This window comes from Zootoca vivipara, chromosome 6, assembly GCF_965207765.1.
Source record: "Zootoca vivipara chromosome 6, rZooViv2.hap1.1, whole genome shotgun sequence".
NCBI lineage: Eukaryota > Metazoa > Chordata > Lepidosauria > Squamata > Lacertidae > Zootoca > Zootoca vivipara.
Window position 1 is genome coordinate 102,845 of NC_142589.1, and position 12,308 is coordinate 115,152.

Sequence of the window (12,308 nt, forward strand, 5' to 3'; positions counted from 1 at the left end):
GCGGGTCAGTTTGGATGGCCACATGTGTGATTGGTGGGTGTGCTGTTGCTGGGGAAATTTGCATGTAGCAAATGATTGATTGACAGCCTTACCCTATATATGCTTCGAGAGCAGTTTTCAGCTCCACTTTTGCTGCTCACAACAAATCTCCCGCCCGCCCTCCTCTAATTTTAGGCGTTCTTGCATTGACTTTGCTGCGCCTCTCATGGGGGTCGCCCTTTTTGGATCAGGGGCCTGGTAGAAATTTTGCCACTTGGCTGATTGGCTGCTGCCAGGTGGTTTTTGCCTACTACGCTGCAATAAGTCACAACTTGTAAGGTTGGTGGTTAGGCATTGGTTCAAATTGGATGGTGGAGGGGTACAGATTTTGGTTGGGCCTGCCCCTCATGGTTGCTGCTGCCTTTAGGGGTATTCCTTTAAAGGAATCCTGTGGCTCTACATGTTTGTCCGTTTATCCCCGTTAGGGGCCAGGGCCATGCAGGAGCCTCGGGGAGCATCTGAAGGATGAGGTCAAGGGTGTGGGCCCCTGCCCCGATCTCACCCAGAGGGTGCTTACCTACTGGCTCCCCTACTAGGCTAGTGAGAGTCAGATATGTCCCAGGCGGGGGACAGATGTCAAGAACCAATGCCTAAGCAACCACTCACATTCAGTTGTATTTAAATAAAGTTGTGGCCAAATTAATGCCAAATTATTGGGGGGATGTCTTGGAACCTCAGCACGCAATTGAACATTACAGTATACGCAGAAAAGCAAATTTGATATAAGAGCACAATTTAAAGTCCTGAATCAGCAGTCAGTTTGTGACCCTTATTCTGATTGCCCCTGCTATGAACCTACCAACCTTTGCTGTTATCTGCTCATTTTGATCTGATAAAAGAAAGGACATGGTGGCAGTGGTTGGGTGCCCTGGGATGGTTAGTACAAGTGGGGTGATGAGCTTGTTCCTCAGGTCTTTGTAGAGAGTGCAAGAGTGTGTTTTTATTTTGTATTTTTTTGCTGTCAACCGCCCTGAGATCTTTGGATGGAGGGCAGTATACAAATATAATAAGAATTAAGTTGAGTCTCTAACCCTTCTAGGAAGTTGCGTGTGGAGACCTTTTAACCGTCCCCAAGAAATAAATTCAGTCAAGATTCAAAAATTTTGTTTGCTTTTTGGCAGAATTTAGGCCACAACTTTATTGATTACAATCAAGTGAGTGGTTGCAGAGGCTCTGGTTTGGCTAGCTCCTGCAGCATTGCAGGCAGTGCTGAATCTGGGCACCAACCATAAGTCAGCCTTGGGTGAACACCTGGGACAGTGGCAAGCAGGAGCCCTGCTTGACCTCCACCCAGATGAGCCCTGGACTCGGCTCCGGGCACAACCCTGCACGGGGAAGACCAACCATGAGTTTATGGATTCCTTCTTAAAGGGATACCCAACGCATAGGGATAGCTAGGCATCCTGCCATCCCCTATCAGGTTGCCAGGTCCGACCACAACATGTGCCCTCTTGTTAGGGAGGACCCAATAAAGCATAATGTGTTGGGGGGAGGGGTCTTTTTGAAAAGGAGGGAGCAGACATGTCAGGGTCTGTTTCCCTCCTCCTTGCTTTGGCAGGCAGCTGCTCTGGCCACGGAGTGGTTTTTTTGTTTGAAAGTGTGTGAATAGGGTGAGACAGGGCACAATATTTCAATTTTGAGAAATGTTATTCGTGTCGTGACATCACTAGAACATGTCTATAGATGTGTGAGTACAACAGTTGTGACTGCGCCGCCCACCAGTTAGCTGTTGGCATTTGACGAGAGTAGGTGTGTTTTTAGCATGGCTAACTAAAAAATTACATGAGATATATATTTAATAATTCATTAGAATCTAAATATCTGCTGATAGCTGAGATAGGCATGCCTATCACTGTCACGATCACTATCACTATATGTCTCAAATTCTGCAAGTAGTGATATCAAGCAAAGACAATAGAGACACACAGAAATGCACATATGACTGATTTATTCAGATTCTCTTACATGAAAGGAATTTAGGTGGGATTTGTAAAGCTCAGAAACAGGGTTTGGAGGGATCATCCAGTTTATAGAACTCATATTTACATGTTTTTGGATTTACCACTGCTTTACATCCCTCAACTTCGGCAGTACCACCGTACCTAAAGAAGAAGAAGAAAAATGTGTAAATAAGGTTTCCCTGAAGATCTTGTAGAGGGGTGCTCCTTTCTCCTGCTCGCTTAGGACGTGCCAAGAATGATTGGAGCTACCCGGCAGAAAAGCAGTTTTGCAAGATGTTTGCTCGATCCATGGAAAACCAGGCCCTTAGAAAACATTTGCCCTGAGGCCAAATTCACCTGGGGAATCTAAGCTGAATGTACAAAGGACATGTCTTGCACAATATGCCATTGCATGTTGCTGTACGATGACCCTCCCCCCCCAATATGTTTGCGGTGGTTGAGGGCAGCACCCATGCCAAAAAAAGGGTGTAGCAAAATGTTGGTGCGAAACCAAGAGGCCAGCCAGGAGGGATACAGAAGGAGACAGGAAGGTGGAAGAAAGGGGAGGGATCCTGTTCCATCGGGTCATTGGGATCCCTCTCCCCAGCACCAATTCCCAGGTGGTCTCTGGATGAGAGGATCTGAGACTCGGGGAGATCCCAAAGTCCAAGCTTCCATGCAGTGAATGCCTGGTCATCGGATAATTGGAAAGGCACTCTGGACATGCTCAGACTTGTTACCTGATCAAATTTCATGATTCTGCTCTCTATAAAGTCTATAAATATCTTAATTAATTAATCAATTCATGGGCGTACCCAGGGTGGCAGGGGGGGCACCTGCCCCCCTAGAAGCAAAAAATTAACGTATTTTACAGACCATAACCAGCACTTTCCCCCTCCAAAAACTGAAGTTTTGATCCTGGGTACACCCCTGAATCAATTCACTTTTTGGTTCAAGGAAATGTAGGCAACAATTTTATGCAACCTATCTTCAAATTATAGATTCATTGGGACACCCAACTTCAGCTAATGCCGCCCATGAATGTTTATTAAGCAGAAGGTCTTCTAGAGAGAACAGGGCAAAATAATTTGAAAGAGATTAATAGACCCAGTGCCATTCTGGGCCTTGGCCTACCTGGAACAGCATTCCATTCCACTTCCACTACATGTGCATTCCATGCACCCCGCTGTATTCCACTTAGAGCCTAATGGATGCTTGCTCCCATCATTGAAATCGGTACACTCGGTGGGTACCACTTGCTGACCTAGGGAGAGAAATCCTATACATTTAACATCCGCCCCCAAACAGCTCATGCAATCAGAAGCTACTGCTCAGCCCAATGCAAAGACTGCGCAAGAGAAGTACAGTGACTGCAAATTTCCCACTTGCTCAGCTCCTCCTATGCTACCGACATCAGCCTGATACACAAAAATATAATAGGTAAAGCATTTCCAGACATTCTTGCGTGTCCTAGTTGCTGGCAAGAAAGGTAGTGACCCTGGGCTCCTATCTTGCTTAGACTGCGGCCATGGAATCTCTTGCTTGCGTCTGCAGGCGGTGGTTACAAGCTTAAAACAGGGTGGGGAGTGAATAGGGCTGCCCTATGGATGGGGGAATCTGTCCGTTTCAATGCCCATCAGTTATTATTATTACTATTTATATACCATCCTCAGGGCAGTTCACAACATAAAAATACAATCTAAAAAACACAAAATACACAACAAAAATAAGAGCTTAACCAGGGACGTATCAATCAGAAGATGAGACGGTAGCAGCGTTATGTCATTTTAGACTCTGAGCAGCATCATAACATCTGGAGAAGTGTAAAATTTGAAGGATAGCTGCATTTTGGTCTGTTTTCTGGTTCTGCAAGAGCAAATTTGGTAGGTGTATGCTAAAAATGAATGGGGTGCATTTCCCCCTAATCTCTAGTCGGGAACACATTTCCCAAACATTAAATAATTATTTGGCCATGAATAGGTTGCTTATCAACATTACGTTGCTGTTTACTTACCATCTTTAATCTCTGCTTCATGCTGGCTACGCATGCAGTATCCCTGACACAAGGCAAGTGTGAAAGACAAGGCAGTCAGGCTCAAGAGGATTTTCTGCAAAAGAGACACACAAATCGTTCAAGATGGTGTTATCATATATTTTCATTTAGAGCCTCTCTTTCTGTTTAAAATGGATTGTATGTGACTAAATCTGAGTCAGAGCAGAGCCACTGAAATTAATGTGCCTAAGTTAGTCTTGGCCATCCATTTCAATGGATCTACTCTGGGTATGATTCACACTGGATTGAACCCAAGGCCTTTGAAAAATTCCCTCTACATTAAGCTTATACACTTGAGTAGCTGAGTTGGGTCATTTTATACTTAGTGGGGGTTTTTATAAAGTAAATTGCCTCCCCCCCCAAACCCATAGCATTCAATACCTCAGAAACATTGATTTTGCCAGTCCATCAGTATTTGATTCTTAGCCACAGCAAAGAGAGGAACACTCAGAGATAAATGATTATTTACATTAAAGCACAGGGTGATGCTCAGGTTATTGTAATGAGTCCCAAGTAATTAAGCTGAGCTTAATTCCAACTGCTCAGAAGTTTGGTTTTTGTTTTTTAAAAAATATATCAGCACACAGTGTCTATGGATACTCTGGGTTGTAAGGCTGTCAGTGGTCAACTCTGGTGTGTGAAGAGGTTTCTGTGTCTGAGGGCTGCAATAGGTCGGTGCATCTGTCTGTTAAGCAGGCGGCTGGTGGTTTGAGCCCACCCAGGGGCGGCTGTGGGCAGGATTCCTGCATTGTAGCAGGTAGATGACCCTCAGGGTCCCTTTCAACTCTACAATTCTCAGGGTCCCTTTCAACTCTACAATTCTATGACTCTATGAGACAGCAATACATGAATGGCTAAGGTTAGGATTGGAGCTAAGGTGAGGGTGAGGGTTGGAGCTCGAGTTAGGATTGCAGTTAGGGTTAGTATGGTATTAAACTGAACGTGTGTGTGTGTGTGTGTGTGTGTGTGTGAGAGAGAGAGAGAGAGAGAGAGAGAGAGAGAGAGAGAGAGAGAGAGAGAGAGAGAGAGAGGGACTTGCAAACCGGAGAGAGAGAGAGTGGCTAGGGATGGCAACTTTTAAATTAAAAAAGCAACCTTCAAACACAGTTACTCATACTAATTAGACAGGATTTCTTCTGTACCATGATCCAAAGAATCACTTCCAATGCTTCACGAGGAATGTCTGGATTCTATTCTCAGAAGTTTAAGGATTTGAATATAGATTCAAGTAGGTAGCCGTGTTGGTCTGCCGTAGTCAAATAAAATTAAAACAATTCTTTTTAAATATAGTTAAAGAGACTATTTCATGTGTATGCATACTTCCTCAGGTATCTTAAAGGTAAAGGGACCCCTGACCATTAGGTCCAGTCGTCATCGACTCTGGGGTTGCACGCTCATCTTGCATTATTGACCGAGGGAGCCGGTATACAGCTTCCAGGTCATGTGGCCAGCATGTCAAAGCCGCTTCTGGCGAACCAGAGCAGCACATGGAAATGTCGTTTACCTTCCCGCTGTAGCGGTACCTATTTATCTACTTGCACTTTGATGTGCTTTCGAACTGCTAGGTTGGCAGGAGCTGGGACCGAGCAACGGGAGCTCACCCCATCGCAGGGATTCGAACCGCCAACCTTCTGATCAGCAAGCCCTAGGCTCAGTGGTTTAACCCACAGCGCCACCTGCGTTCCTTAGGTATCTTAGCTTATACCTAAAACTACTCAGTTGGTCTCTAAGGCGCTACAGTATAATTTTTTAATTCTTTTTGGAAGGATTCTTTTAAAGACTTCCTTAGATCATATATCTTTTTTTGAATCTTGATTCTTTTAAGGGAGTTTTTAGGTTTTTAAGAAGAGTATTTTTAACTATCTTTTAAAAGAATTCTTTTAATTTGATTTGAATATAGTTTACTTTGCTCTATCCCTTTTCCTGGTCTCTAAAGAAAGCTGCAGTGGTGGCTAATGGGTCAAGAAGGAGAAAGAGGTGCATTCTAGATGGATCAGGAGTCAGAGAAAGCAAGGAACTTTTCAAAAACCTCATCCTTCTAATTTTGACTTCTCTTAGCATAAACCTGCCTCTCTAGTAAATCCTTTCACACTTTTTTTTTAAAAAAAAATTATTGGCTTTATAAAACTGAAAAACACATAAAACACAAAGATACAAAAAACACATAAAACACAAAAATAGAAAATACCAAACAATATACAAAAAGAAAAAGAAACCATATTTATCATTCATATATCATAACAATTTTGACTTCCTCGTATCCCTCCTAACTGTGTTTCATTATATATCATCCTTAGTAATTTCTATATCATACTTCAATTATCTTATTTTTACCTTAACAAACACCCTGTCACACCTTTTTAGGATCAGCGGGACAAAAAAAATAGAGTGTCACTTACCATCCTGGCTTCTCTGTCCTCAGCTGGTGGGAAACTCTTCTTGGTGAGAAATGACACCTACAGCTGTTTTCCCTTCCAATGCCTGGAGTGGACTCACATCTCCAAATTTATGCAGACATGGGGAAAGGGAAACATGGAAACGCCTCCCTTGCATTGCTGTTCTGGGCGAACTAATGTGCCAAAGCAAACACACCGGTTTTTTTTTTTTTTTTAAGAGCACTGACTGGAAGAAAATGTTGGCACCAGACTCTCTTGAAGTTTGTTTTCTGGAGAAATATCTGCATAAATGGGAGGCTCTGAGTCCCTTCACAAATGCTTGAGAAAAACACACCCAGGCAAGGTGGGGGTTGTAAATAATCCAGGGAATGTGGCGGTGGTGAGCTGGTCAGGCACGATAAAGCCAGACGGGAGGCAGGCTTAGTGACTGGACTGGCCTCACTGATGAGTGACTCAGAATCAGGGGCGTCTTACCAATAGACGCTAGTCGCACAGGATGCTTCACTGGCAGCACCAGGAGGCTTCCTCCACCTCTGCTGGTGTTCCCTCCCTGAAAAAGGTCGACAACTCTGGGAAACGGGGGCCCACCGGTGCCAGAGGGATCTTTGCACCACGGCGCTGGATATGCTTAAAATGGCCCTGCTCAGAATATAATTTCTCCCATCTGTGAAATTCAGACATTTCTGGATTGAGTTGTGGTGAATGTATCCTAATGTGACGCATTGTAATGACAATGGAAGGAACAGGAAGCACACTGATGTTATCCCTCTATGTTCACGACAGGGTGCGGCTCAGCTGAATGCAACTACCAAGTGGTTGTTTCCAGATTGGAATATTGCTCATTGACTTTATTGAAAAGCGACAAACCAAAAATATGACTTTGAGTCATGTGATCTAAGGTACATTTCCTCACAGCAGGGGCGAACCTTGGTGTCGCGGTCACCCTGACCTGCGCAACACCCCCGGACGTTTTACGGTCTATTGATGATGCGCCAACGACAAAATAAATATCTGCTGTCACTCAAAACACTTCAGACCAGGATAATGTGAAAGTAAAAAGATGTTGCTTTATTGTGCGTACATAAGCGTAATGGTTTCAGTATAAGTCTTAGAATGTTCCAAATTACAGATGTTTCCTATACCGGCCTATTACCTCTAATTAATACTATTACCGGCCTTTTACCGCTAAAGACAACTAAATATATATTTGTAAATAAGCTCACAAACTCTCTATCCTGACTGATTATAATCCACCATCTATGCTTCACCTCAATGTTTAAAACCATCTCTCTCTCTCTATCAACAACCAACCGACTAACTCCAACCGACTAGGAGTATAGCATCTAGATCAAGGGAAGTAATAGTACCACTGTATTCTGCTCTGGTCAGACCTCACCTGGAGTACTGTGTCCAGTTCTGGGCACCACAGTTCAAGAAGGATACTGACAAGCTGGAACGTGTCCAGAAGAGGGCAACCAAAATGGTCAAAGGCCTGGAAACAATGCCTTATGAGGAACAGCTTAGGGAGCTGGGTATGTTTAGCCTGGAAAAGAGAAGGTTAAGGGGTGATATGATAGCTATGTTCAAATATATAAAAGGATGTCATATAGAGGAGGGAGAAATGTTGTTTTCTGCTGCTCCAGAGAAGCGGACATGGAGCAATGGATTCAAATTACAAGAAAGAAGATTCCACCTAAACATTAGGAAGAACTTCCTGACAGTAAGAGCTGTTTGACAGTGGGATTTGCTGCCAAGGAGTGTGGTGGAGTCTCCTTCTTTGGAGGTCTTTAAGCAGAGGCTTGACAGCCATATGTCAAGAATGCTTTGATGGTGTTTCCTGCTTGGCAGGGGGTTGGACTGGATGGCCCTTGTGGTCTCTTCCAACTCTACGATTCTATGATTCTATGACTACCTCAACCAACTGACTACCAACTCACTCTCTGACTCCAGGGGTGGGGGTTTTTATACTCAGCCAGAGCCCTCCCCCTTGGGTTCTAACAGTTCTATTTTATTTAACCCTTAGTAACCAGGCTTAACGTTTAGGCTGATCGCCACACTTGGTATTTTGCCAGCTTGTGCAGGACCATTTGTCACCCTCCCCCCAACAGCCCTTGCAGCTTTGAGAAGGAGGTAGGAGGACTCTAGGACCCTGTCAGAGGCCTCACGCCTCCTTTCCGCCATCTTACTAGGCTTTGAGAAGGCACGCTTCTTGCCTGTGCGCCTGGTACAACCCCACCACTCACACTGCCCTAAATCCACCTTTGCTTACAGAGTTTTAGAATGAATGACAATAAAGGGGCCAACAAAACATCTGTGGACATGTGACCTATGATTTGAGGGTGGTTTTGAGGAGATCCTGTGGGAAATTTAGCCTCATATAACCCACATGTTTACCTCTAGTTAATGCATGAAAGGGTTAAAAGCATAGAGTAAGCTGTTTTGCCAGAGCTTGCCTAGGTCATACCCCCTCTCACTGAGTGGCGAAGGGTCAGCAAAATCCTGTTGTCCACTTTCTTCCACCATGTGAATCCAACCAGAGAAGACATTGGGCTAATTGCTCCAAGCCCAGACCACGTTTTTAGAAACCTTTTTCCAAGTTCTGTAATTATGTTTTTCTACCTGTGTTTTCTTGCTGCTGTATGGAAAAGCACATGAATCTGACTTTTAACAAGTTTGAGATTAAATGTACTTGTATAAAAGGTAAAGGGACCCCTGACCATTAGGTCCAGTCATGACCGACTCTGGGGTTGCGGAGCTCATCTCGCTTTATTGGCCGAGGGAGCTGGCGTACAGCTTCCAGGTCATGTGGCCAGCATGACTAAGCTGCTTCTGGCAAACCAGAGCAGCACACGGAAATGCCGTTTACATTGCTATTTACCTACCTATATATCTACTTGCACTTTGAAATGCTTTCAAACTGCAAGGTTGGCAGGAGCTGGGACCGAGCAACGGGAACTCACCCCGTCACGAGGATTCGAACTGTATACTCATCCTTAAATTGTGGGAGGGCGGTTATGGGTTTGTTTTGTTCTTGTTCTTTTCATTCTGTCTTTTTATTTTGTATTTCTATGCTGTGAACTGCCCTGAGATCCTTAAATGAAGGGCAGTATGCATATTTAATAAATAAATAAATAAATAAATAGAAATAAAATCAACTTTGTGGTCTTTTCTATGCTAAAGGGGAAGCTTTGAAAGCGAATTAGAAATTGGATATTCTAAAGGTCTAACAGCCCATATTTCCATGCTTTACTAAGTTGCATGTTTTGTGATTTAAACCACTGCTGGGGCTCTCTTATCAGAGAATGTATGCCTCGCATCTGGATCTAGGGATTCAGGGGATTCTTCTTCAAGCCAATCATAACAGATCACTTGGGGGGGGGGATGTGGATCCATAGAAATCCATAATTTTTGTCTATGTTTTTCTACCATTTCAACACTGAACAAAACACGCGGTTTCAGGAGGACCAAGTGAAATCTTTTCAAATCAGAGATTGATTTGATTCAAGAGGATCCATTTTACTGAATGCAAATGTATGGCTTTCTCTTTCCTCATTCTCTCTCTCGCCTGAACCTCATGACTCCCCACCCCTCTGCCCTAAAGCCCAGAGTTTCACAGTCGCTTGCTGTATGTTGAAAGCTGTGTCTGACTGTATCGTTTGTACCCACATGAATCAGAAAGAAGGGGTTTGGCCAGAGGGCTTGTTAAGACTTGGCAACTTCTCTGTCACATCTTGGATGTTAGCACCTGGAAGACAGCACAGCTCCCAGGGCAACCTCTTACCTCCACACACAGCTGCCTCTGTTCCCCTCAGTAGGGAGTCAGCTATCACCACCCCTCGCCTCCTCCTCCTCTGAGGAGTGACAGGAGTCATTCAGTGCCCCATACCTTCCACAGCCACCTCGGTATGTTTGGAAGTCTGCAGCTTCTGTCCCAGAAGCAGTGCCTGAGGTGAGGTCATGGAATTGATTTTGCAACTCCAGTGACACAGCATTCTGGCAGAACAAACATGGTTCTGTGCCATGTTTCCTCCTCCCCAGGGGCACCCCACCTCCTTGTGTCACTGTTCCAGGACAGCATGCTCTACCCTGTCAATAAATCCCTCATCTTGCCGGATAACTCAAGGTGTGCATTGGCAGGCCTCAAGTTGTTGTACCTTCTCTTCCAGCAAGACAACCAGTTTGCCTTTGCTGCAGGTAAAAAGGTAAAGGACCCCTGGATGGTTAAGTCCAGTCAAAGGCGACTATGGGGTGTGGTGCTCATCTCGCTTTTCAGGCCAAGGGAGCTGACATTTGTCCACAGACAGCTTTCGGGGTCATGTGGCCAGCATGACTAAACTGCTACTGGCGCACAGAGGACTGTGACAAGTGCATAGAAAAGCTGTTTACCTTCCTGCCGCAGCTGTATTTATTTATTTATTTATTGCCGTACCTATCTACTTGCACTGGTATGCTTTGAAACTGCTAGGTTGGCAGGAGCTGGGACAGAGCAACAGGAGCTCACTGTTGTGCAAATTTGAACCACCAACGTTCCAATCAGCAAGCCCAAGAGGCTCAGTGGTTTAGACCACAGCGCCACCCGCATCTCTCTGAGCCTCTTGGGCTTGCCGATTGGAAGGTCAGCAGTTTGAATCCACGCAATGGGCTGAACTCCACTTGCTGTGTCCCAGTTTCTGCCAGCCTAGCAGTTCAAAAGCATACCAACATGAGTAGATAAATAGGTACCGCTGTGGCAGGAAGGTAAACGGCATTTCCATGCGCTCTGGCACTTGTTATGGTCCTCTGTGCGTCAGAAAGCTGTCTGTGGACAAACACCAGCTCCCTCAGCCTGAAAAGCAAGATGATCGCTGCACCCCATAGTCACCTTTGACTGGACTTAACTGTCCAGGGGTCCTTCATCTTTACCATTTGCTACAGATGTAGTTTTGCACGTTCCCAGAAAGGAAGACAAACATGGTACAGGTGTTGCAAGTCACTGCAGCACCTCCCTCGCCATTCATGTCTCTTGGACCTATGGACACCATGAGATGGCACACCTGACCTCCCCCTCAAACTGCCCCCCAAACACCCTTGCCAACACAAATGTCATCAGACTCCAGTGACCTTCACCCTAAGGACACTAACCTTGGATATGAGTTGGGATCCTTGAAACCTGCCACCACTCAAAAATAGGAGTGCATGTTGTGACAGTATCTTTTTCCTTCCCCTCTTCCTCACTTGGTCACAATAAAAGCAGGCTCTCGACTGACAACCAGACCCAAACAGCATTTTAGCAATATGTACCACAGCAGGGGAAATTGTAAATGAGTAGGAAAGAGTGGGGCAAAGGTCTCCTCCTGAAAACCTCCTGTTGCCCAATCAGTGATACAACCAGCTGTTGCAAGCCGACTGCCCCCCCCAAAAAAACATAAGTCATGCTCTCAGAGGCTGGGGATACACTGCAACATTTTGTTGTAGGTGCTTACTTTGATTACTTATTTCTAAAGTACTTTCAACACACAGTACAGAAGCTGGTGAGATAAACTGAACAACCATTTAGTTCTACTGTTGTGGATAATGCAAACAAAACCTGTTCATGCAAATTATATACTTGTTTCTGACTAATCTGCTGTTTATTTTGTGCAAAGATACTTGTAGTCCCTGGCAGAGTCATACTACCTCCATTTGCTGATAAGGAGAGGCCAAAGTCCAAGCAGGATATTCTCATAAACTAGCAGGATAGGGCTGAGTCCAAAACAGATGCGTCAGCTGTGGGCAGCAGTACCAGGAACACTAACAGTTCGATGACTGATGAGTTAGCATTTCTGCTGCTCCATCTGGAATCCCAGATTCATCATGGGTGACATGAAATGTTAATAAAATACGATCATTTCTAGGTTGAAC

General features: G+C 44.7%; 1 protein-coding gene across 2 annotated transcripts; it reads right to left on the bottom strand.

The window, feature by feature from the left end:
* Positions 1 to 1,970: 1,970 nt before the first annotated feature.
* LOC118087609 (small serum protein 5) lies at positions 1,971 to 11,721 on the bottom strand. Of its 2 annotated transcripts, none has more exons than XM_035120414.2 (4): positions 11,550 to 11,721; positions 3,994 to 4,087; positions 3,114 to 3,243; positions 1,971 to 2,141 (listed from the first exon to the last, which is right to left on the bottom strand). In XM_035120414.2, exons 1-4 carry the CDS (start codon positions 11,691 to 11,693, stop codon positions 2,036 to 2,038), a joined length of 474 nt encoding a protein of 157 aa, XP_034976305.1. In that variant the 5' UTR covers positions 11,694 to 11,721; the 3' UTR covers positions 1,971 to 2,035. The 2 variants fall into 2 exon arrangements, with proteins under 2 accessions (XP_034976305.1, XP_034976306.1); XM_035120415.3 differs by lacking the exon at positions 11,550 to 11,721 and adding an exon at positions 6,432 to 6,497.
* Positions 11,722 to 12,308: the final 587 nt, after the last annotated feature.